Source organism: Rhinatrema bivittatum, chromosome 8, assembly GCF_901001135.1.
Source record: "Rhinatrema bivittatum chromosome 8, aRhiBiv1.1, whole genome shotgun sequence".
Lineage (NCBI taxonomy): Eukaryota > Metazoa > Chordata > Amphibia > Gymnophiona > Rhinatrematidae > Rhinatrema > Rhinatrema bivittatum.
In genome coordinates, this window is record NC_042622.1 from 75,451,703 (window position 1) to 75,477,363 (window position 25,661).

At 42.4% G+C, this 25,661-nt stretch overlaps 1 protein-coding gene across 1 annotated transcript in view; it reads left to right on the top strand.

The window, feature by feature from the left end:
• Positions 1-25,661, top strand: part of GSS (glutathione synthetase) — a 153,080-nt gene that overhangs the window by 35,956 nt on the left and 91,463 nt on the right. The window contains exons 4-6 of the mRNA XM_029614256.1: positions 4,521-4,596; positions 20,212-20,351; positions 23,097-23,213. Of these exons, the coding sequence (XP_029470116.1) occupies positions 4,521-4,596; positions 20,212-20,351; positions 23,097-23,213 (333 nt within the window). The remainder of the gene's footprint in view (positions 1-4,520; positions 4,597-20,211; positions 20,352-23,096; positions 23,214-25,661) is intronic.

A 25,661-nucleotide genomic window follows, 5' to 3' on the forward strand; every position in this document is an offset into this window, starting at 1 on the left:
TCATAGAGAAACACCATGTCCAGTATTGTATACTGGTGTCCGCATCATGGATATTTACCAAATGCCTAGCCATGGTGGCTGTGCATCTTTACGGACTGGAGGCGTATGTGCTTCTCTGTCTGGATGATTGCTCAAGAGCACTTATCTTTACGTTGATGCTCTGCCTTACTAGCCAAAAGGTTACCTAAGACTTACAGAGCTAATAGAAATGAATAAATATGTTGCCTGGAGCTGGTGCATTTGACGACTAAAAAATATATAAAATACAAGGTACAATCAATATGCATTTCCATTTTGCATTCTGCCTTTTCCTAGGAAATGCACAAGGTATATTATAAACAAAGATGTAAATTGCAGGACATATGTCAAGAGTGGAGAGGACATAACCTGTAAAGTGGGAATTGAACAATGCAAAATTACATAGAAAGCAATATATGATATACACTTATTTTGTAATACAGGGAAGATAACTAGCAACAAGATGACACTGCTTTCATATGTAAGGGAGGATACCTAACAGTAAGATGGGCACAGATGCAGAGTTCAAGGAAAGTTGGCTGAATAGATAGGTTTTGTTTTGTTTGTTTTTCAAAATGAAGAGTAGCAGGTGGATGGGTGAAAAATAAATATTGTTCAATAAAAATATTCCATGATTTGGATGTGAAGCAACTGAATGCACAAACCTTTGTGCAGGCTAGCCTTACTTTTGCTAGTGGTCCGTCGAGAGGACCAAAGTTCCCTTGTTGGGGTGTATGTGGGCAAGAGTTGAGATTATTATGCTGATGCTGTTAGATTCAGGTTTTTGAAGCAATAGAAAGAACGTTCAATGTGGAGCCAATGGAGCTTATTAGGGATAGAGGCTCTATGCAGGTATCAAGTTAGCTCCTGCCATAAGCTATTCTGCTATGTTTTGCAACAGTTGGAGCCACTGGAGGCAGTGCTGTGTAATACTGTGGTATAGGGAATTGCACTATTCAGTGTGACTGGTGCTCAGGGAGTACATGATGGTGGCTAGATCACGTTTTTCTAAGTTGCATAATTGTCAAAGCTGTCCAAAATGGAAGAATGTGAACTTCACCATGGCCGAGATGTGAGTTTTCATTGATAGTTGGTAATCACGATAGAGCCCCAGTCTACAGTGTCTGAGAGTTGAAGAATATTCTCTGAATTAGAGGGTGGGCATAACAGAGGTAATCCGGACTGGTTTATCCAAAGAAACTCTGTTTTTAAGTTTTATTGTTAATGGGACAGCAGATGACTGTTCATTTGATTTTATTGTTTTTAGTTTTTAGTATGTGTTGGAGTTAGAGGATTTATACCTGGGGTTGTATATGCTGTTATGTGATGATTAGGGGAGAGTTTGAATGAATTGGGTTTTGGATTTAGATTTAGACTTTTATATTTTGCTTTTCGCACTTTTTTTCAGCGCTTCAAAGCAGATTACATTCATGTACTGCAGGTATTTTCCTATCCCCAGAGGGCTTACAATCTAAGTTTGTACCTGAGGCAATGGACGATAAAGTGACTTGCCCAAGGTCACAAGGAGCGACAGCGGGATGATTGTTATTATACCACGCTTTGTAATTTGATGAGAAACACGTAATTAAGTTTTATTAAATAAATGTTTGTGATTGCTGAGAGACAATAGTTAAGATTAGAAATAGTGGAGGGTTGATAGTCATAGGATTGAAAGATGTCAAATTATCCAGATGTAAATTTTAAAAAGAATTGGTGAGAAGACAGATATTGGGGGGAAAAAACCAGATTTTTACTTTGCCATTAACTGACACTGTAATAGGTCTTGGAAGGTAACTTTTCCTGCATCATAAAGAGAAGTTGCCCACATATTCATATTCTGAAGGGACTTTTCTACAATTTGGGGCAGCTGTCCCCATGGATCAGGATTCATTATAATATCAGGCTTAGTCAGCCTAGGTATGTGAGTCTCAGTAATAGCAGCTACAGCATGAGGAGGCAAATCATGAGACCACAAACAAGACATTTATAATATCAAATATCCAGCACTGTTTGTACATGGTGTCTGACCCCATTATTATTAAGGAGATACCATCTGGGACTAAAATAGGTGTGAGGTGGGCCACTGTTCTAGTTTGAATGATGAAACTTACCGAGTTTAGCTGCTTTCCTTCTCAGGTAGAACCCTCAAATCCTTGCAATAGCATTGCCGTTCCTCGTGGCACAAAAGATTACGGAGACTAAAATCCTAGAGTCAAAGGATCATGCTAATAATGGCCTAGGTAGAGAATAGGAATCTGCCCCCCCCCCCCCCCCCTCCAGAGTTGAAAGAAATGTTTTCCCAGTTTCCTTCTCCACCTGAGTGGCCATTCCTTCACACAAAAAAAGGATCATATAGTATATCCTGAATATGCTGTGAGGCAGAAGCCTCACTCAGGATGCCTTGATCCTAGTTCTGCAGTGAGCAAGCAACTGAGGCAACAGGAGCTTTTCTCCTTCTGGAGGTTGTTTTGCAATTTTGTAGTACTTGTACCAGCAAATGATTAGTGCTTTTTCTGTCCCAGAGACATGTCCTCCCCTGCTTCTCTGAACAAAGGCCAAGCTTCAATATGAGCACTTCTGTAGAGCTCCCCATCTAACTGGTCTTGTCTGGGTATTACCTCCAATAGGTGGATATGAGGCAAAATGCACTCTCCTAGGTTTTCCTGTCAAGACCTAATAGCTACTGATTCTCCTGGGCATGCTGCGTTCTAATATTTCCTAACACTATATCTGCTCCATAAAATCTTGCAAATAATAGGGACAACTCTGTTCACAGGTGTAAGGGGGTTAAGGTCTCGTGGTTCAATCCCCTAGCTAACTCTCCATCTTTGATCCCTCTCAATTCTGCAAAATCACGCACTAGAGCCTATGCTATGTCAACTGGCTCCTGGGTGATAAAACCCCCTCCCCCCATTAAACTTCAAAGAGCTTGCCACTTTAAGGTAAACCTTGAGGTCAGAATTCCCTTGCCGTACCAGTGAGGCTTGGGTTCTGTTGAAACTTTGAAACGTACCCCGCCTGGTTTCCTCCCCAGAGAGGACACGAAGCCAGTGATGAAGCAGCCTTTCAGTTTCAAAACATAACATTTATTAAGTAGCTTAGAGATCTATAATCGCCGGCAGGTTTGGTTTTTTTTATGCTTACTAAAGTTGATAGCGGAAACCGAAGGAAACAGCTAAACGTTGAAGTTGGAAGGGCCTATATTTAATGGGTGAGAGGGCCAATGTCCAAATGTTCTCTGTTCTTGTGTACTTCTAAAGTTCTCTTTAATCAGGGTACTTATCCTACCTTTTCCTTAGCAGGATAGCTTTAGAATCACCAGCAGTTCCCAGCAAAATAACTTAGCAAACTTTATACAGTTCGCCACAAAGTAGTTGGTGTCTTTAACCTTCATTCACCACAGTATCATTAAGTGTGAAAGTTATCAGATGATGATGATAGAGGGGAAGGACTGAGGTCAAGAAGTCTGAGAGATAGCAATTGGAAGACAAGACTAGGTCAAGGCAGTGAAAGTACTGTTTTATATAGATTGTATGTTTTAAATCATATTTATCTTGTTTGATTTGTTTTAAATATGTATTTTATTAAATATAATAAACGTCCAATACAACTTGAAACAAATATCCAAAACATATCGCACGTCTCATTTTGTTTGTCTTTTTTTTTGGTCACTGTCAGTGAGGAATAGCCATAACACATAAAATGACAAGATATCCATCCATACACCGCACACACACATACACCCACAAAATAAATGATATATTGATATAGGAACCTTGCATTATCTTATCCACAATTTAAAATTATTTGGTACCATCCCAGGCTGCCATATAAAGTTTAGAAAGTGGTTTCTGAGTAAATTTTGCATCTAATTTTTCTAAGAGTATCTAGTCAAGCATCTGTATAAACTGTAGTTGACTTGGAGGTGGTGCAGTGCTAATCTAAATTTCCAAAATACATAATTTTGCTTGTAAAATAGCAATACTAGCAAACTTGAACAAACTCTGAGTAAGACATCGCACAGATCACTGAACCCCTTAAGACCTCCCCCAAAAAGGGTGGCTTAACTAAGGTTACATGTCCAATGCCAGTGAGAAAGTGTTCCAAAAATCAAATAATTTTATACATAGTAAGAAATTGTTGATCAAGGTACCATTAAACAATGATTTTTTTTTCTTTTTATTGTTTTAATGTTCAAAATGTGATTGTTTTGTTTATATTGTGCAAAGTGATCCATATTGGGCAGATTTGTAATCTTGGAAAGACAAAATATAAGCTATTAAATGAACTTAAAAGTATATAGACTAGCTACAGCCTCCCCAGTACCTGGCTAACTTCTGGAAAGATCATGGGGTGGCAACAGCTCAAGCCCAGATGGATTCTGATTACCCACCTGAGAGAAATATGCAGATAAGCTGCAGCCCTGTACAGACTGCTAGGCCAGTTTTTGTTCTGAATGATGAGCACAAAATTTTAATAGTATAACCTTTTGTATTTTTCAGTACAGTCAAAGTGGATGAATTTGTAGCTCAACTTTTTAAAATCTACAAGCAAGTTCTTGACGAAGGAATGGTTCAGGTAATCGAGAAACAATATTTGGGTAAATAAGAATTCGATAAGACTGATGCTTGTTCTGGTAGGTTTAAGTTGGGGTTTTTTTGTTTTTTTACAATTTAAAAAGTATGTCATTAGAAAAGCTTTCTTTGCTGATCATCCTTTAACATTTAGTCATGGCACTAACACACAGTTACAAAATCTTTACTTCCTGAACATACCCAGATCAGTCCAGACAAGCGGGTTTTATTCATCCCTACCAGCAGATGGAGGTAGAGAACAAAACTTTGGGCACTGCCCCATATACGCGAGTGCCACCTGCAGTCCCTCAGTATTTCTCTACCTCCAGCACATGGTAGAGGTGCTAATCCTGCAGTACTGACTGACTGGATATTTTAAGGAAAATTGCTCCTCGAGATGACAGGCACCTCCTGCAGAAGGGTCGTCCCTCGGATTGAGCCGGGCAAACGGGGGTTTGGATGCCCGTGACCCCGGGACCACTGACAGCCAGTGGTCTGGTTCCCTCGGTGGGCCTGAAGCCCCTCCGCCTGCCCAGGACAGGGAAGTACTCTTATTTTTATTTTTGTGCTTTCCTGTGTGTCTGGGCCTTTAAATCTTTGTTGTAAAAAAAAAAAAAAAAGAAAAGTCACTGGCAACTGTCTGCTTTTGCAACAGCAGCGCATGTGAGCAGGCTGTGCGGCCTAGCAGGCTGAATGCAACAGCAGAAGCATGCGGCAGGTTGTGTGGTCTAGCAGGCTGAAATCCTCGGCGAGATCATCGGGTGCAGGCTGGGCAGTAAGTGGGCAGATCGGGGGATCATTTGGAGGAGGGGCTGGCTGTACTCCCGAATGAGACGCGCTGTTTTCAGTCGTGGCAGCGGCCTGTTCACCGCGCCGGTGGGAAATTCTTGGGGCATTTTTTTGAGTTTATCCGTAAACACACTGTGAAGATACGTGACTGACAGCAAACAGATTGATGGGCGAGTTCATCCGCAAAAACACCGTGGAGATATGTGTTTGACAGCAAATAAATGAATGGGATACTGTCTATGTGAATACTAAGGAACAATGCTGGTTGCAACACATTGGTTAAACATTTGCACGGAGACCAGTTGATGCATTATATCATACTCCATCTGTACATATAAGAATTGTATTTCACATAATAATAGCCCCTGATGCAGCCCCTTTGACAGAGGGCGAAACTCGGCCTGAGTCGGGCGTTTTTAAGATTTTAAGTCTCCAATAAAGGATTTAATTTTTGACATCTTGGCTTCTAATCCTTATATCTGGGGGTGTCATTGAAATTCTTATACAATTTAAGTAACTTGTTCTTTGACTGACAATGGCATCTCATTATGACACATAATTTAAAAAAAAGTTTTTGAGAACTTATTTGTTCACTATAAAAATTTCCAAAAAAGGACAGGCAAATGATGACAAGGGATGGTGTGCTTCACTTATAACATTGTGCTGAAGCCCCATGTTTGAGGCCTCATTCATTATAACAATGTTGTTTTGTTGAGTGTGTAATGTTTATATTGGTATTTTTTCAAGACCTGTAATAACATTTGTATTACACAGTCGGGCGGATTTTAAATGCCTTGCGCGTTGGCGCGCCTATTTTCCATAGGCCGCCGGCGCGTGCAGAGCCCCGGGACGTGCATAGGTCCTGGGGTTTTTGGAAGGGGGCGTGTCGGGGGGCAGGACCCGATGATGCTGCGTTTCGGGGGCGGGGCATGGTGTTTCGGGAGCGGGACCGGGGGCGTGGTGCCGGCCCGGGGGCGTGGTCCAGGCCTCCGGACCAGCCCCCGGGTCGGAGGACGGCGCGCCAGAAGTCCGCTGGTGCGCGTAGATTTACGTCTGCTTCTCGCAGGCGTAAATCTACGGACAAAGGTAAGGGGGGGGTTTAGATAGGGCCGGGGGGCTGGGTTAGGTAGAGGAAGGGAGGGGAAGGTGAGGGGAGGGCGAAAGAGAGTTCCCTCCGAGGCCGCTCCGATTTCGGAGCGGCCTCGGAGGGCACGGAGGCAGGCTGCGCGGCTCGGCGCGCGCCGGCTGCCCAAAATCGGCAGCCTTGCGCGCGCCGATCCAGGATTTTAGAGGATACGCGCGGCTGCGCAAACAAAAGTACACGCGATCGCGCTGTTTTTAAAAATCTACCTCAGTGTGTGTGTTCCTTATATTTTTGGCGATATTAGATTGCAACAGACCCAGACGGGACAGTAAGTGAGGCAAATGTTCAGGTTGTTGGAGAAAAAGACAAGCATTTTGTAAAAGGAGGAACCACTAAGGTCCTCATGTCTCATACTCCAAGAACCTTTATAAATTAATAACTTGAACACCTCTGCACCTTTTCAAATGGGGTTGAGAGCGAGAAATATCCTCAGGGGGACATAGCTGGTTGAACAAAATTTGGTCATAATCTAACTGCCATGATTCAGTTATACAAAAAATAATCTGGATGTTAAAAAGAAATTAGATCAGAAAGGGCAGGTTGTCTTCTTTTGAACATACTGAGCAGTAACCAGCAAGATAGTCACATCAGAATTACAAGTTGTAACAGGAACATCAGGAGAGGCATTACAAGATAAATAAACAGGGAGAAAATATCAAGTTTCCAGAGCCTTCTGTTTAGTCAGATTTTTTAACCAGTATTCAAAAGAACATACATCACGTTTAAATTCAAACTGCTATTTAACAGCAGTAACCCATATACATAGAGAGGATAATTTTCAAACATCCTGCATAATGTGAGTTGCAAATACATGCATCAATTACTGCAGTTTTCAAAGCAGACTTAAGCACATAAGCCTGCTTAGAAAATTATCTCACCAAATATAACACCTACAAGTTGTACCTGCCGTTTGGTGCACCCAAAATTTTCCTGATAGTTTATGTGCATAAGAGTTACAAAGTGTGCTTGTAAATGCAAACCCTTCCCAGCTCTAATCTCAGGAATGCCTCCACTCAGACTGGGTAAACCTATAAGAGAACATGACGTATGTTCATGTGTTTACCTGTATATCGAGCAGGCAACTTTGTCAAAGGCTGCTTCTGCTGCAAAACATTGTGATACACGCAGAAGTTGCTTTGAAAATTACCCTCTGACTGGACAATTGCACAAGGAATATGCAGGAAATAATAAACAGAAGTTGTAATGTAAAGTTGTGGGTTTTCTTTTTTTTTTTTTTGAAAGAAAATGTGTGGGCTCAGGCCGAATGGTCCACTGCATCCCCCTACCCTAGCACTGCACCACTGGAGGGCAACTTTCTAGTCCGCAGCAGTCTCCTCACCCTGTCGGCGCACTTTGGTTTGGTGTGCCGACAGCATCTGGGGTACCGGTTACAACGGATGATGGCAATCGCTGGGGACAGCAGTCGTGACTCATCGACATCAGGCCCCTTTTAAAGGCAAAGCCTGGGAAACAGCCCGGCCCTTTTGCCTTCGGCTTTAACAAGCCTTATAAGGAGGAGAACTTTCTTCCTGCCCCCCAACCCTACCTAAACCTCCCCCCCCTTACCTTTAATTTTTAAGTTGTGCCTGCCTCCGGGCAGGCGTAGGTTGCCGGCAACGGCCGGCCCGCAATCCCGGGCACAGCACGTAACCCTTTTAAAATCCGCCCCTTTGGGAAATCCTACTACAGTACAAGGAAAGGAAATTCATGATGCAGATACCATATACATTTGAGAACTAGAAAACCTAAGGAAAATCATAGAAAGACCTACAGCCGCTACTACCAAAGGATGAATTGCTGAAAGAAATATTCTGTTTCTCCAGTACCAGCCTTCCAACAGCCATCTAACCTGAAATAAAATCTTAGGAGTAAGTCCATTTAGAAGAAAATGGCACAAAACCCTGCATTCACCATGAGGCAAATTGTGCCAGCATATATACAGGACACATACAGTTGTCCACATGGGAAAACCATTCAAAGGTTCACATACATGCTTCTGTACGGGAACAACAAGTGAGGTGATCAAATATTCTGGTGACACATAATTATTCAAAGTGGTCAAATCACAAGAGGATTGTGAGAAATTGCAAGAGGACATTGCAAAACTGGGAGACTGGACATGCAAATGAAATTTAATGTAGACATGTGCAAAGTAATGCACTTAGGGAAGAGAAATTCAAATTATAACTACAAAATGCAAGGTTTCACATTTGGAGTCACCACTCAGGAAAAGGATCTATGTGTCATCGTTGAAAATACATTGAAATCTTCTGCTCAGTGTGCAGCAGCAGCCAAGAAAGCAAACAGAATGCTAAGGATTATTAGGAAAGGAATGGAGAATAAAACAGAGACTATCATAATGCCTCTGTATCGCTCCATGGTGTGACCTCACCTTGAGTATTGTGTTCAGTTCTGGTCACTACATTTCAGGAAAGATACAGCAGAATCAGAAAAATTACAGAGAAGGGCAACCAAGATAATAAAAGGGATGGAACAATTCCCCTGTGAAGAAAGGCTAAAGAGGTCGAGACAACTGAGGGGAGATATGATAGGGGTCTTTAAAATAATGAATGGAATGAGTAAATGTTAATCAGTTGTTTACTCTTTCGAAAAGTACAAAGACCAGGGGACACACAATGAAGTTACTGAATAATACATTTAAAACTAATAAAATAAACTTTGGAATTTGTTGTCAGAGGATGTGGTGAAAGCTATTAGTATAGCTGTGTTTTAAAAAAAAAAAAAGTTTAGACAAGTTCTTGGAGGAAAAGTCCATTAACAAATATTAAGGGAGAATTGCAGAAATCCACTGCTTATTCTTGGGTTAAACAGCTTGGAATCTATCTATCCCTTGGGATCCTGCCAGGTATTTGTGACCTGGCTTGGCCACTTTTGGAAACAGGATACTGGGCTTAATGGATCCTTGGTCTGGTCCAGTACGGCAAGCCTTATGTTCTTATGAATGGTTGTGTACATTGGTATTTCTCAGCTTTTTTTTTATGCCAGGGACCAGCTTGCTAGCTTCCTTAAATTACATGGACTTGTTGCAGTGCTGATGAATGTGGGGGAGGGGTCCCCCCAAAATTAAGGAGCATAGGGGGAGGTTATATTCCCTCCCCATCCAATCTCTAATTTCATGGGTCAGCCCTGAATGTGGGCTGTCATTTTAAGATAACTAACTTGTTTAAAAAATTTCTAAAAAAAAAGTTGCTATTACCATATTTTTTGCTCCATAAGACGCACTTTTTTCCCCCCAAAAGTGGGGGGAAAATGTCTGTGCGTCTTATGGAGCGAATATAAAAAAAACAAAACAAAAATCTAACAATCCCCCCCAGACCTGCCAAATTAATTTACACAACCCCCCACCCTCCTGACCCCGCCAAGACCTGCCAAAAGTCCCTGGTGGTCCAGGAGCTGTCCGGGAGTGATCTCCTGGACTTGGGCTGTTGGCTGCCAGTAATCAAAATGGCGCCGACGGCCCTTTGCCCTTACTATGTCACAGGGCTACCACTGCCATTGGTCGACCCCAGTGACATAGTAAGGGCAAAGGGTCATCAGCGCCATTTTGATTACTGGCAGCCGACGACACAAGTCCAAGAGATTGCTCCCGGACCGCTCCTGGACCCCCGCTGGACCACCAGGGATTTTTGGCAGGTCTTGGGGGGGGGTCAGGAGGGTGGGGGGTGTATTTAATTAATTTGGCAGGTCTTGGGGGAGGGGTCAGGAGGGTGGGGGTTGTTAATTAATTTAAAGGGTTGGGATGGGTTTTTGTTTTGTTTTTTTTTGGGGGGCGGGGGGGTTCCCACAGAAATAGAAAGACAAAAGTATTCTGATTTGGGGAATGGACCGAAATGGCCCTCCCCAGACCCGAAAACAAAATGGGGAGAAAAAAAAATGTTATGCACTCCCCTAATTTGCTCCATAAGACGCACAGACGCCAGGGGACAGAGCCGGTTTAGCACAAAATTTTTTTTTTTTTTTTAAATTTTCCCCCTCTGAATCCTAGGTGCATCTTATGGTCAGGTGCATCTTATGGAGCGAAAAATACGGTATGTGTATATATATATATATATTGTTGACTGGTTGGGAGAGGAAAGGGGTCAGAGAGAGAAGGATATATATATATATATATATATATATATATATATATATCCTTCTCTCTCTGACCCCTTTCCTCTCCCAACCAGTCAACAATATCGTCCTTAGGAAAAAAAAAAACCTCCCTCCTAGTCAGCAACCAGTTGATCTTTGTGTTAAAAAATAAAAAGAAATCCCTCCTTCTTTTTCCCTTTCCCATCTAGTCAGTTACCAATTGGTCATTACAAATAAATAATAGAAATTCTTCCATTTCTTCTTTTATCCCTCCTCCCCTAACCCCACCAGCCAGGAACACTACCACAATTAATACCCTCACGTTATGGAATTTTTTAAGTTGAGGCTGGTCCTGAGGCCCGATCTCATGGAGGGGAGCAACTACAGCTGAATGGTATAAGGTGATAGCTAAAGCCAGAAGAGTGCTGGCCTGCATAGAGAGAGGAATAACCAATAGGAAAATGGAAGTGATAATACCCTTGTACAGGTCCTTGGTGAGGCCTCACCTGAAGTACTGTGTTCAGTTCTGGAGACCCTATCTCAAATAGGATAGAGACAGGAAGGGCGACCAAAATGTTGCCGGGTCTGTATTGGAAGACTTGTGAGGAGAAGCTGAAGGATCTAAATATGTATACCCTGGAAGAGAGGAGGTGCAGGGGAGATATGATGCAGACCTTCAGATAGCAGAAAGGTTTTGATGGTGCACGAACTTCGAACCTGTTGGAAAGAAAGTAGAACTAGGGGTCATGAAATGAAACTCCATAGGGGACAACTCAAAACCAACATCAGGAAATATTACTTAATGGAAAGGGTAGTGGATGCCTGGAATGCCATTCTTGAAGGGGTGGTGAGCAGGAAACAGTAAATGAATTCAAAAAGGCATGTGAATAAGTACTGTTGAGCCCTAAAGGTTAGAGGTTGGAAATGAAGAAAAGGGTGCATGGAGGTATCCTGCATGCAGTGGCAGTTTCTACTCTTAGCAAAAGGCATGGTGATTACTACCCTTAATTAGTATTGATTCCTCTGATGCTACTGCAACATTGCTCTCTGCTTTGACAAAAGGACCAAAAGGGAAAAAGAGGAATTGGATTCAGACAGCAGTCCCAACATTTACAGCCTGGGATACTGATATGCAGACATTAGGGGAAAAGCACTGGACTACTTCTGTGGCGAAGTCCAAAAGCAAAGCGCATTCAAGCAGCATTTTCTGAATTATCAAGAAAGCTGCTCACCCCCATAAAAATGTTGCTAGCAGTAATTTTATTATGGGTTTGACAATTGCTTGGTTTTGATTGTAAACATTACCCTTAACATAAGGCTTGTGGGTAACTGGCCCAGAGTGGCAGATAATACCCTTAACAGAGACATGGGAGTAACCTGTACGGATCATCAATTACTACCATAAGAAAATTGCTGGGCAGACTGGATGGACAGTTTGGTCTTTCTCAGCCATCATTGCTATGCTACTTTGTTACTGTGTAAGACTGAGTCAGCATCTGCTCTGCTCTCAGGTCTCGTGGCGGCATCATACTTCTTGTTTTTTGTATGGAATCTGAGACCTGAGCAGATGCTGACTCAGTCTCACACCTAATCATTAACATTCAACTGTGGCTACTTTCCTCCCAGAGATGGGGCCTTTGGACTAGCCCCAATCAGGGTGAAAAAAAAGCCTGCTGATGGGGAAGGGGGGGGGGGGGGGGGAAGGTTTAGAAAAAGTCTTTGCTGGCTGTGGTACAGAATGCAGTGCAGCATGTGCAGCTATAGAGAAGGTCTTTCTTCATATTGTCCTGCAAGGACCATCTCTCTATGGGCTGGTCATTAACTTGTCTACTTTAAAAGCTTGGTTGAATAGTAACTGGTTGTCATTGAATTGGACAAAAACAGAGATCATTAAATTAAGATTATCATCTGCTTTTTCTGCCTCCCTTACCTTTCGGAAGGTAGTACACTGCCAATTGTTAATGAATTATGGACCATGGGAGTAATATTTGACAGAGCTCTTTAAACCCCATGAAATTGAGAGTACTCTGAAAATTAAAACCTTATTTGTAACCAGTTAACTTCCGTACAGTGTTGCAAGCACTAGTTATTTCCAGGTTGGACTATTGCAATTCAATATAGTTAAGATTGCTGCAGACTGCATTGCAGCTTATACGAAACTCTGTGGCAAGAATCCTTACAAGACCAGTTCTGTTCAATATCTTTATAAGCAACATCGTGGAAGGGATAGAAAGTAAAATGTGTCTGTTTGTGAATGATGCTAAAATCTGCAATAGAGCGGACATGCCTGAAGGAGTAGAGAGAATGAAAAGGGATTTAAGAAATCTGGAAGTGTGGTTGAAGATTTGGCAGCTGGGATTCAATGCCAAGAAGTGCAGAGTCATGCATCTGGGGAGTGGTAATCCAAAAGAGCTGTATATGTAAGGGGTGAAAATTGATGTGCATGGACCAAGAGAGGGATCTTGGGGTAATAGTATCTGGAGATCTGAAAATGGCGAAGCATTGTGACAAGGCTAAAGCCAGAAGCATGCTGGGTTGCATAGAAAGAAGAATAACCAGTAAGAAAAAGGAGGTGATAATGCCCTTGTTCAGGTCCTTGGTGAGGCCTCACTTGGAGTAATGTGTTCAATTCTGGAGTCTATATATCAAGAGGGACAAAGTAAAGATGGAAGTGGTCCAGAGAAGATTGACCAAAATGGTGTGGAGTCTGCATGAGGAGAGGCTGAAGAATCTGAATATGTATACCCTGGAAGAGAGGAGGTGCAGGGGGAGATATGATACAGACCTGATACCTGAAACGTTTTAGTGATTCACTTTCAACAAACCTTTTCCATTGGAAAGAAATAAGTAGAATTTAGGGGTTATGAAAAGAAACTCTAGGAAGGATGACTCAGAACCAACGTCAGGAAATATTTCTTCACAGAGAGGGTGGTAGATGCCTGGAATGCCCTTCCAGAGGAGGTGGTGAAGAAAAACATTGTGAAAGAATTCAGAGGCATGAGATAAAACACTGTGGATCCCTAAAGGCTAGAGGATGGACATAAAGAATAGAATGCATGGGGGTAATTTGCTGATGCAGTGGTTACTACCCTTAACCAATAAGCCTGATACTTTGTAACTCCAACATTGCTCTCTGCTTCAACAGCAAGGTGTAACGAGGAATTGGATTCAAACAGCAACCAATGCAAGCCCTGACTTTACTGTCTGGGAAACTGATAAGTTTGGGGCTAACCTACATGGTGCAGCAGATACTACTGTAAATTGCTGGGCAGACTGGATGGACCATTTTATCCTTTTTTGCTGTCGTTTCTATGTTTATGTAGGAACAACAGAATATGATCATATTACACAAATTCTGTATTCATTACATTGGCTCTCTGTAGAATGAAGTGCTATTCAAAATTTTGTTAATGATACATCAGGCTTTGAGTAATTTAGTGCTACTATGTATTAGTTACTTGTTTAAAAAAAACAAAACAAAAAACTGTGCTTAATAAGCATTCATGACCACGTTTTAAGATTTCTTGCTAAGGTGACAAGGCATTAATGCTTTCTGCCATGGATCATCATAACACGCTTATGCACATGCTTAACAACAGGTCATATTTAATCATCGGTCCTTGTGTCCCTTTTTTAAAATACTTTTTTTTTATGCATATAAAATGACCACTTCCCTATTTTTGGTCTTCAAATCTTCAAATGGCAGATTGTCCATTCAACAGCAGCAGCAGTTGTTTGATCACAAAATCAACCGACACAATGCTATTTTTCAAGCAAAGCTCTGCGTCAGGGGTAGATATTTCGGCAATGTCGGCATGTCATTCTTGTTTCAGAATTGACTTATAATACTTCTTCTCTACCCCAAGTCCCTTGCAGTTCAGTTGCTTGGATATCATTTTTGACATAAAGAGCTAATCCCCCCTGTCCTTTTTTTTCTGTCCTCTCTCTTTCTGTAACAAGTTATGGCCTGGTATGGCCATATCCAAATCATGAGAACCTTTGAACCATGTCTCTGTAACAACAACAGTGTCCAAGTCCGCTTCCACTATTAGGGCCTGCAGGTCTGGAATTTTATTGCCCAAACTACAAGCATTTGTGGTCATAGCTTTTCAATTTTTCTTCCTTGATTTGCTGCACTTCCTAGTCACTTTTTCTGCTTTTTTGATCCAATTGACTTTACTTTCTCCTCCCACTTCCTGTGTAGCTTGGGGGGTAACATTCCAATTTCATTGGCCAATTCTTGCCACCTCCATTCTCAAGTTTAAATGTCTGAAAATATATGATTTGAATATCTCACTTAGCATCCTTCTTCCTGCTACAGACAAATGTAGGCCATCCTTACCAAAGAGCCTTTTACTGCTCCATACATGGCCCCAGCTTCCAATATATCCCAAACCATTTTCTGTACACCAGGTTTTGAGCCTGGAATTTAAATTATCTATATGGCACAGCCTTTCTTTTCCCTTTCCATGAACAGGTAATATTTCTGAAAAGGCAATAGTCTTTGCCATGTGTCTTATCTTCTTCTCTAGATTTGGAAATGTATCTGTACTTTGTGGATATCATTTCTATCGAGGTTGTTGGTTCCCTGCTGGATGATAACATTGATATCAAAGTTCCTGCTTTCTTCTACATGGCTTTGACTATCTGGTTTGCATATCTATTAGCTGAGGGTCCTGGAAGGCTTTTAACTGTTGTCACCATTAAAATGTGCTCCCAGATTGGTTCCTCTGATGATAGCTCTTCTACTGGGAGACTATCTTTTGACATTTGATCCCATAGAAGGGCTTCTGGGTGCACTTGGTGTCTTGTCTTTCAGACATCACTTCAGATTTTATTGCTGGGGTTTCTTCATTTTCCAATGCATAAAGGGCATCATGTAGGTGTAATGGTGGGAAGAGTGGGTGTCTCTTCATCACAGGCGTTATTCTGCCAGAGCCCACTGTTATCTAATTATTCCTGGGTTTCTGAGCACTTGATGTCTGATATCTCTGTGGGAGTGGGGTTGTTATTCACAGGATGCTGCAAAGTTGTGGAAATTAGGTGTTTTTGTCACATGCCTTGTTCTACCAGAGTCCACTGTAAACCATTTTTTCCTGGGTTTCTAAATGCCCTGTGGGAGATGGGCAAGAGCTACAGGATGGTTCAAGGAAGGTGAGGTTAATAGAAAACAATAGTATCAAAGCATTACATAACTGCAAATTTTCCTCATCTAATGGCATGTCTAAGCCTTTTTGCCATAAACCTGCTAGAACTTTGAAAACCATGTTGGCTATCTGTAATTGGTTAGTAGACTACATCTCCTTCTGTTATCCCAAGCGGGGCTGAATCTGATGGACCATGTCAGGGCTAACACTGAGCCATGGCAGTATTGATGGTTCACCTGTGATCAGTCCCAATGGGGATCTACAAAACTGCGATGTGGAGTTCTCTCCACAAATTCACATCTCACTACTGTTTGGATAGGGCTGGCTGATGCGACAGTAGGTTTGGCCTGTCTATCCTTCAGAATTTGAGGTGTACATCCCAACTCTTTTCCCTCTTAGAACCTGACCTTTTTATTCCAGGTTGTCCTCATAGGTTAGGTATAAAAACCAAAAAAAAGCTCGTTGCCAAAAAAAATATTGTTGTGCCCATTGGCACTTGCTTTTTGTTGTCTCCCCCTTTTTTTTTTCTGTTGGGGGCAGCCTGTAGCTAGGGATTCCCCGTGTGAGGACTACCACCAGGCTTATGTTTGGAGAAAGCAGAGTTCTTTACCTGTAAGAAGTGTTCTCTGAGGATAGCAGGATGTCAGTCCTCACAAAACTCGCCCACTTTCTTGTGGAATTAGCTTCTCATTTTTCTTAATGCTGAAATGGAAGACTGAAGGGAACCTGCATGGATGTATGGTATAACGGCAGGCATGGGCATGCCCAAATGAGGCACAGTCCAAGTTCCAGAAACTTTGATAGAGCCCGGCACAGAAAGCTTATATCGGATGATGTCACCCATATGTGAGGACCTGTTACAAGTAAGCAACTCTGCTTTCTATATTGTTTCCACATGTGTTGTCTTATCTAATCTCTGCATTTCACATTGTTTCACCATCTTGGTCAAGTGGATGGTAATAAACCTATACTGTTAAAACCCTCCCTTTTACGCATGGAATTTCTAATCGGAGATTTCAGAGCACATTTTGTTTCCTGCAGAATTTTTATCTTAATTGACTCTGGAATCCTTAATACATAATGCCATCCCATCAGCCATTTGATTTGCTGTGTCTTTTTTATTTTTTTATTTTTATACTTCTGCTACCTTAGTATCACCATCACTTTGGTGGTTCTTTTCTACCAGGTTTTGAAATGCCTATTACGTCAATATCTTTATGTAGTGCCATACACTAACTCTCACATCTTATTTTTTAGGCTTTTGGCATTTGCAAACAGACACCAAAAATGCATTCTTTTTCACAACCCATTTACTAGCAATTAATTCAGATAGTTTGGAATCTGCTTTTTCCACATACTTAGGGGGGTAATATTTCCAAATGGGTTAGTTTTTGTGCATACCATGAGAGTAGTGAACTTTACTCATAGGCCAGGATATAATGGTTATGATTACGGTAACTGAAATTTACTGCTAATGCCTTTCTTAAAACTTGCATTGTACCAGAGAGTCACCTTATGGAATTCATAAGATGTAATATGTATAGATAACACATCAAGATGCGCATGGAAGTTTTCACTTAGGTGAATGACGTTTAATACAAGTGGAGCTATTTCTGTATCTTTTTTTTTTTTTCTTGTTCGCTGATGCATTTTTTGGTACTTGAGAACCTACTCTCTATTTGTTCCATAGAAGAGTTGCTTCTATTAGCAATGCCATTCTCATGCTTTTCTCCTCTTTGCTACAAAGTCCGGTTTTCTTGCATCAAGTTTTTTATTGGTTGAAATAAGAATGTCTCAGGTAATGACAGGTTCTTCTTTCAGGTCATGATCTCAGTGTTATTCTGGAACCGTGATGTTAGACTTTACACAATTTCCAGTGGCTGAGCCATGCTAAGTTAGTATGCTTGTCTGTATACAGGCCTTCAGACATCAACACATCGAGATGTGTAACTGTTTCCAGTTCTCTTTTACAGAATCTGCATTTATCCGTTAACTGTTTTTTTTTTTCCTATGCTGGCTGTGAACCATCTTGTCTATAGTCAGTTGTCGTCTGCTGCAATTATTGGTCACTCATTGGGAGTCACCACTCAGGAAAAAGATCTAGGCTTCATTACAGATATGTTGAAATCTTCTGCTCAATGTTCAGCAGCAGATAAGAAAGCAAATAGAATGTTCAGAATTAATAGGGAAGGAATGAAGAATAAAACACAGAATGTCGTAATGCCTCTGTATCGCTCCATGGTGCGACCGTACCTTGTCTATTGTGTGCAGTTCTGGTCACTGCATCTCAAAAAAGATATAGCAGAATTAGAAAAAGTACAGAGAAAGGTGACCAAAATGATAAAGGAATGATTCCCTTATGAGGAAAGGCTAAAGAGATTAGGTTCTTCAGCTTGGAGAAGAGATGGCTGAGGGGAGGTATGATAGAGGTCTATAAAATGAGTGGAGTGGAATGGGTAAACGCAAGTCGGTTTTGTTCTTTCAAAAAGTTCAAATAGTAGGGGACACGCTATGAAGTTATTAGGAAATACATTTAAGACAAATAGGGGAAAATTATATTCTCTGGATTCATTGCCAGAGGATGTAGTTAAAAACTATTAGTGTATCTGGGTTTTAAAAATGATTTGGACAAGTTCCTGGAAGAAAAGTCCATAAACCATTATTAAACTGTGCTTATCCCAGGGTTAAGCAGCATGGAATCATATCAACCTTTTGGGATCCTGCCAGGTACTTGTGACTTGGATTGGCCACTTTTAGAAACAGGATACTGGGCTTGATGGACCTTTTGGTCTGATATGCATACAAATCTATCTCATGCATATTCGTTGTGAATATCATTAAAACCTAGCCTTTGTGGCTCTTGAAGACTGGAGTTGGTCACCTCTGCCATAGACAGACAGTAAGGGGCAGATTTATATTCTTACGTGCGCGGGGTACATTTGTGCGCTGTACACCTGATTTTATAACATGCACGCGCTGCCGCGCGCATGTTATAAAATCCAGGGTCGGCGCGCGCAAGGGGGTGCACACTTGTGCACGTTGCGCACGCTGAGCCCTAGGGGAGGCCCGATGGCGTTCCCCATTCCCTCCGAGGCCGCTCCGAAATCGGAGCGGCCTCGGAGTGAACATTTTTTCGGCTCCCCCCACCTTCCCCTATCTAACCTCCCCCCAGCCCTACCTAAATCCCCCCTCCCCACCTTTTGTTGTCAAAGTTACGCCTGCCGGCGCACAAACCTCTGGCACGGCCACTGCGCCAGAGGACTTGGGACTGCCCCCGGATCGCCCATTTTTGAAAGCCCCAGGACATACGCGCATCCCAGGGCTTGTGTGCGCCGCCGAGCCTATGCAAAATGGGCTCGGCGCACGCAGGGGTAGGTTTTCGGGGGTTACGCATGTATATTACACGCGTAACCCTTTGAAAATCTACCCCTAATTGCCTGGTAAACTGTCACATAGTACTAAGAGATCGCTCTCTGGCTGCCTTTAGCATGCACTATTGAAGTCTCACTTTTGAGAAGAATAGCAAAGTTCACAAAACTGCTTGAAAGAAAGTGGCTTTCTTTATATACCTTCTTTCTTTTTTACTCCCTGCAACCCCCTCTCCCACCCCCACTCCCAAAATGCAGCAAATCATCTGAATAACTATTATCCTTACTATAGAACTGCTACTTATTCATAATGGGCCTTATTTTAAAAGGCCCCCGTGCGTGCCGAGCCTATTTTGCATAGGCTTGGCGGTGCGCACAAACCCCGGGAAGCGCATAAGTCCCAGGGCTTTGCAAAGGGGGCGTGTCGGGTGGGCGGCGTGAATTTCGGGGCAGGGCGGGAGGCATGTCGGGGCAGGGCGGGAGGCATGTCGGGGGCGTGACGCCGGCCCGGGGGCGTGGTCAAGGCCTCCGGACCAGCCCCCGGGTTGGGTGATGGTGCGCCAGCAGCCCGCTGGTGCGCGCAGATTTACGCCTGCCTCTGGCAGGCGTAAATCTGCCAACAAAGGTAGGGGGGGATTAGATAGGGCCGGGGGGGGGGGTGGGTTAGGTAGGGGAAGGGAGGGGAAGGTGAGGGGAGGCGGAAGGAAAGTTCCCTCCGAGGCTGCTCCGATTTCGGAGCGGCCTCAGAGGAAACAGGCAGCACGCGCCGGGCTCGGCGCACGCAGGTTGCACAAATGTGCACCCCCCTTGCGCACGCCGACCCCGGATTTTATAAGATACGCGCGGCTACGCGCGTATCTTATAAAATCCAGCGTACTTTTGTTCGCGTGCGCGTAAATTTATAAAATCTACCCCAATGCTGAATAAAATAAAACCATTTTTCAAATTAAAGAGACCAGCACATGGAGAATGGTGAAGGCTTCAGTGCCATGGACAATGCATCTTCTCAATAAGGGAATCTGGTTTAACTAGTGTCCACGACCCCTGCCCTTGTAACAGTGTGTTTCCCTGTCTTTCAGTCCGTGTTTTTAGGAATAAATCGCTCAGACTACATGTTTGACTGTGGGCCAGATGGGAATGCAGCCCTGAAGCAGATTGAGATTAACACCATCGCTGCCAGCTTTGGGGGTCTGGCCTCGAGAACCACAGATATACATCGGTGAGGGAATGCTGCACAGCTTCTGTATGCTGTGGAGCAATTTGCTTCAGACACTGGATTGTTAATTCTGTATTACATACTTTTATTTATGTGAGTGCTAGACTGTTTACTAAACTAACATTTTATAGTCTGTGGTATTTATGTTGATATAAAAAATGAACAAATAAGCCTGCCTTAATGCAAAACAATGTATTAGATCATATTTATGAAAACAAATGGCTTGGTCTTCTTACATGTTTAATTTAATTTTGTTTTATACTTTATGGGCTGATATTTTAATCCTTTCACGCGCCTAAAACAGTTTCATGTGCGTCAGGGGGTGTCATATTCCAGGGCTTTGTTTGCATAAAGATTCATGTGTGCTTTTCACAAACTGAAGAGAGGTGTTCTGGTGGGAGGAGTCAGAGTTTGAATTCATAGGCATACTATTTTATTTTAAAAAGTATGTGTATCAGTTTACCTGCATACTTTGCCCTCCAAAGAGGAGGGGAAGCTTTGTGTGAATTAATGTGTGTGTATATACCGGGCCAATTACATGTAGATTTTCAAAGCGAACTTGTGTGCATAAGTTTGCTTTGAAAATTCAGGGTAAAGTTTGAATGTAAAAAGTATGTGCAGACTTTTTATAACTCTGTACATTAAGGTAATTACTAGAGATGTGCTTTGGGTAAACATTTCGTGTGGGGCTTTGTTTTGGTGTCCTGTTCCCCCCCCCCCTCCTGCGGGAATTTTGTTTTTCCCATGGTTCGGGGATTTTTGTTCAGGGGCCCTGATCTTCGGGTTAGTGCGCACTAATGGGAGTTAGCGCGTACTAACTCAAAAATGAATTTTTCCCGAAATTTCAGAAAAAATTCAATTTTTTTTCGGTTCTCCCGAACCATTCCGAATTAGGCATTTTCGTTGACATTTCCTAATTCGGGAAAAATGATTGCACATCCCTAGTAATTACCGTTCCTGAAAGCAATAATCAAAGCTATTTCAATGGATAAAACAGCATTTTAGCTGCAGAAATGGGTGTTTGACAGTTGCTGGTACAGCATTCTAAAACATGCATAATTTTACCCACAATGTCTGGAGATATTCATGAGGATGTGTTTAGGTTGGTGGAGTGAAATAGCACATGTAGATCACATTTTCAAAACCATGTGCATTATTTTCAAGGAAAAAAGTACTCACAGAAAAAGCAGGTGAACATCCCCCTGAGCAGAAATCAAAGCAAATGAATGTGCATAGTTTGCCTTACTGTAACAAACCCCCCCCTCAACCCCAGATTTAGCATCAGTTGATTTAGCAATTTATGAATTGCCAAGTTTAAATAAAATCTCTCAACAAGGTACAGCTAAGAAATAAAAATGCATTGTACATAGTTATGATGACACAGATGTATTAACTTAGTCCATCAAAAGGGTATTGCTTGCAGCTTAATTCCATGGATCCAAATTAACTAACTTGACAACCACAATTCTTTATAGAATCATACAAATATGCAGGCAGTTTATTGACCCCCAAAGTGCTTGGATTTTGTTTATATACTTGACGAGGGTCGCTGGGTAGGAGTTCATCTGCGCAACCAACTTTACAATTTCTATTTTTTTTCCCTTTTTTGTTTTTTCCATTAAAAAAAAAGTTTCCATTTGCCTATGGAAGCTTTTAAGGAAATGTTAATTTGATTTAACAGATATTCAATCAGGAGATTTCAAAAAATCCACTTGAACCAACTGAAGTTGGGAGAGAAAAATAACATAGTAGTCAATAATATTGCAGACCTGCTACTGGCAGTCTGTTATCTATCTCTAAAATCTGGCACGGTGCCTGAAGATTATAGGGTGCCAAATGTGACACCACTTTTTAAAAAAAGGCTGTACAGTGGAGTTAAGAAAGCTGAAGCAGCCACCAATGTTTTGGTGGTACAGTGGATTAAAGAATTATCACAGTGCATATGTAGGTAGTGAAAGTTTTACCCAGACAGATTCAAATGCATGCCTCAAGGGCTCAGGCAGCTTCTTGGGTAGAGTTGCATTTGGGTTCTCCTTTGGAGATTTGTAAAGCAGCGACTGTCTTCCTTGCAATACTTCTCAAGACATTGTTTGAATGTGAGCAGCAGAGAAGAGGCCTCTTTTGCCACTGAGGTAGGTGTTGGGTGGGTTTGGCAGTGTCTTTCCCTGTTTAGAAGTAGCATGAGTACATTCCATTTGTCTGGACTGGTCTGACTGGATGATGAGGAAGATGACATTAGTTCTTACCTGATAATTTCCTTTCCTTCAGTCTAGTCAGACCTAGGCTACCAAACTTCTTTCATAATTCTCAGTTGGATTGCATGATAAGAAGAGGAAATATGTGAGTATTTGTACAGAGCAGGTAAGTGTTCCTAAGGATTTTTATATAGTGTTCTGCTTCCTATTTATTTCTGTTTGGAAGTCTTTTGGTTGAAAAATAAAAAGAGCAGTATTATTAATGGATTATAGTCTTTCTGAAGTTAGCATGTTACAGATAATACTGGCAGGCTGATGTCCACATGAATGCATATAGGGGTGACATGAGCAAACTTGCTGATCTCTGATCCTATCTGCTGGTTAGTGGGTATAACCCATTCATCTGGATTGGTATGACTGAATTCAAGGAAAGGAAATTATCAGATAAAAACTAATTTCAATGTTATTATAGTGAGGAATGGTTATATAAAAAGAGTTTGTATATTTCCCAAACAGGAGTTACTAACAGATATTGAACTTCCTTTAATGACAGGCATGTGCTTAACGTGTTGGGGAAATCTGAGGAAGCTTCGCGTTTATTATCAAATCGTCCATCAGAAGGTATCGCTGCTGGCATCGCACAGTCCTGGAAACTGTATGGTTCATGCAAGTAAGATCTATGCAGACAAGCTTTTGAAATGTTCAATTCTGTAGTGCCTTTAGTAATATATAGCACTATACAAGATCAGAACCATAATTCTCGTCTCCTCTTCTGAAGAGTTTATAATGTAAGCCTAAAATAGAACATAGAATTGATGGCAGAAAAGGACCAAATGGTCCATCCAGTCTGCCCAGCAAGTTTCTTATGGTAGTATTTGCCGTGCAGGTTACCCCATATTTCTTTTAAGGGTAGCAACTGCTGCTATGTGCAGTTATTCCCAAGCCTTATGATAGCTTATAAAAATTTACTGCTAGCAACATTTTTACTGGGTGATGAGCCTTTATGAAAACTCTAATGCTGCATGATGTGCTTTGCTTATGCACTTGGCCATAGAAGCAGTCCTGGGTTGTGTTTTTTTCCCCTATGTTTGCACATCAGTTCCCCAGACTGTAAAAGTTGGGGCCTCGTTGGTTGCTATTTGAATCCATTTCCCCTCGTCCCCTCTGCTGTTGAAGCAGCCAGCAATGTTGGAATTGCATCAACAGTATCAAGGCTTATTGGTTAAGGGGTAGATTTTATAAATCTGCGCCTGTGCATACTTTTGTTCGTGCACCAGGCGCCAACAAGAGTACTCGGGATTTTAATAGATACGCGCATATCCATTAAAATCCGGGGTCGGCGCGCGCAAGGCTGCCCAAAATCAGCAGCCTGCACGTGCCGAGCCGCGCTGCCTGCCTCTGTTCCCTCCGAGGCCGCTCCGAAATCGTTGCGGCCTCGGAGGGAACTTTCCTTCCGCCTCCCCCCACCCCCCCCAGCCCTATCTAAACCCCCCTACCTCTTGTTGTACAAGTTACGCCTGCCGGGCCGGCCGCCGGCGCGTGATTCCCAGGCCCAGGAGCCATTTCCTTGGCCTCGGTCACACCCCCGAAACGCCCCCGGGCCGGAACCACGCCCACGGCCCAGCCCCCAAATGACATGCCGCGGTGACATGCCCCCGACACCCCCCCCCAGGAAAGCCCCGGGACTTAATGTGCGTCCTGGGGCTTGAGCGCGCCGCCGAGCCTACTCAACATAGGCTCGGCGCGCGCAGGGGGTACTTCAGCCAGGTTTTCGGGGGGTACGCGTGTATCTTACGTGCGTACTCCTTTGAAAATCTGGCCCTAAGGGTAGTAACTGCTGCATGTACTTTTTTTTTTTTGTTTTTTTCTTCATTTCCATCCTCTAGCCCAGTGGTTCTCAACCTTTTTCCCGTCATGACACACCTGCCAGACCACGTTGACATGTGTGACACACTGCTCATTACAATTTACGGTGGAAATAAAAAATTAAGGTCCAGTATTATTTTTATTGTTAAGAATGACACAAGGAAAAGATACATATTCTATCTGAACAGAAATTGCATAAACGGTAAACATCCCACACCAAAACAGCACCAATTTCCAGCACTTAACAGTAACCACCTTACTTAAGAAAAGGCAACACTGAAAATATTACACCAGGCCTTAAGACAATACATCTCCTATTAGGAAAACGGACCAAGTCAGGCTGCTATAGAGTCCTACACAGAAACTACACGCCAGCAGAGAACCTCACTTGAATCACATGTGCTGACCCTCACCTAACAAAGAATAAAGAGACCAAAACACATAACTAGAAGCTTGCAGACAAAAACTGAATTGGAAACCGCAACAAGCCAGAGTCTCTGTATGCAGTGTAAAAGGAAAAAAGAAACATCTCCCATCCTTATAAAACAAATCAAGCAATATAAAATCAGTAGCAGTAAAACGATACTAACAAAAAGAACAGATTATTTGAAAACAGCGGATGAATGGAATATCCAATAGTTAAAAACACATATCAAAAATTTCTAGATACCAATAAAATATTTTAAAATAGCAGACACAAAGACCCAGGGGCGGGAGGCGGGAACCAGAGAGCATGCCGGTGCCGCTGACTCCTGCTCTCCTGCTGCGTTCCGCCCGGGCTTTCAACGTTTTAAGCCCGGGTGTAGGTCCTGTCTTGGGTAGGGGGAGCAGCTGGGTCAGCAGGGGACCGGGAAGTGTAGTGACACACCTGCGTGTGCTTGGCGACACACCAGTTGAGAATCATCTGCAATTTCAATTGTTTAGGGCCCAGTGTAAGACCCCTAACTTCCAGGTCTCTCTGTATTGACCGTAGTAAAGATTCCGTAGTTAAGAGAAATAATAATGATGACAGGGGACATCCTGTCTCGTCCCTCTGTTCACTTCAGATGAGGACGAACATTCTCCATTAGCCGCTATAACTGCCATTGGATCTTTATACAACAAATGAACCCCTTGTTTGAACAAACCATCCAACCCCATGCAGTCTAACAGGCCAAATAAATATTTGCCACTCCATCCTATCAAATGCCTTTTCGGCATCAAAACTCACTACTATAAAGGGAGTGATATTTTTCATACATAGGGTGATAGC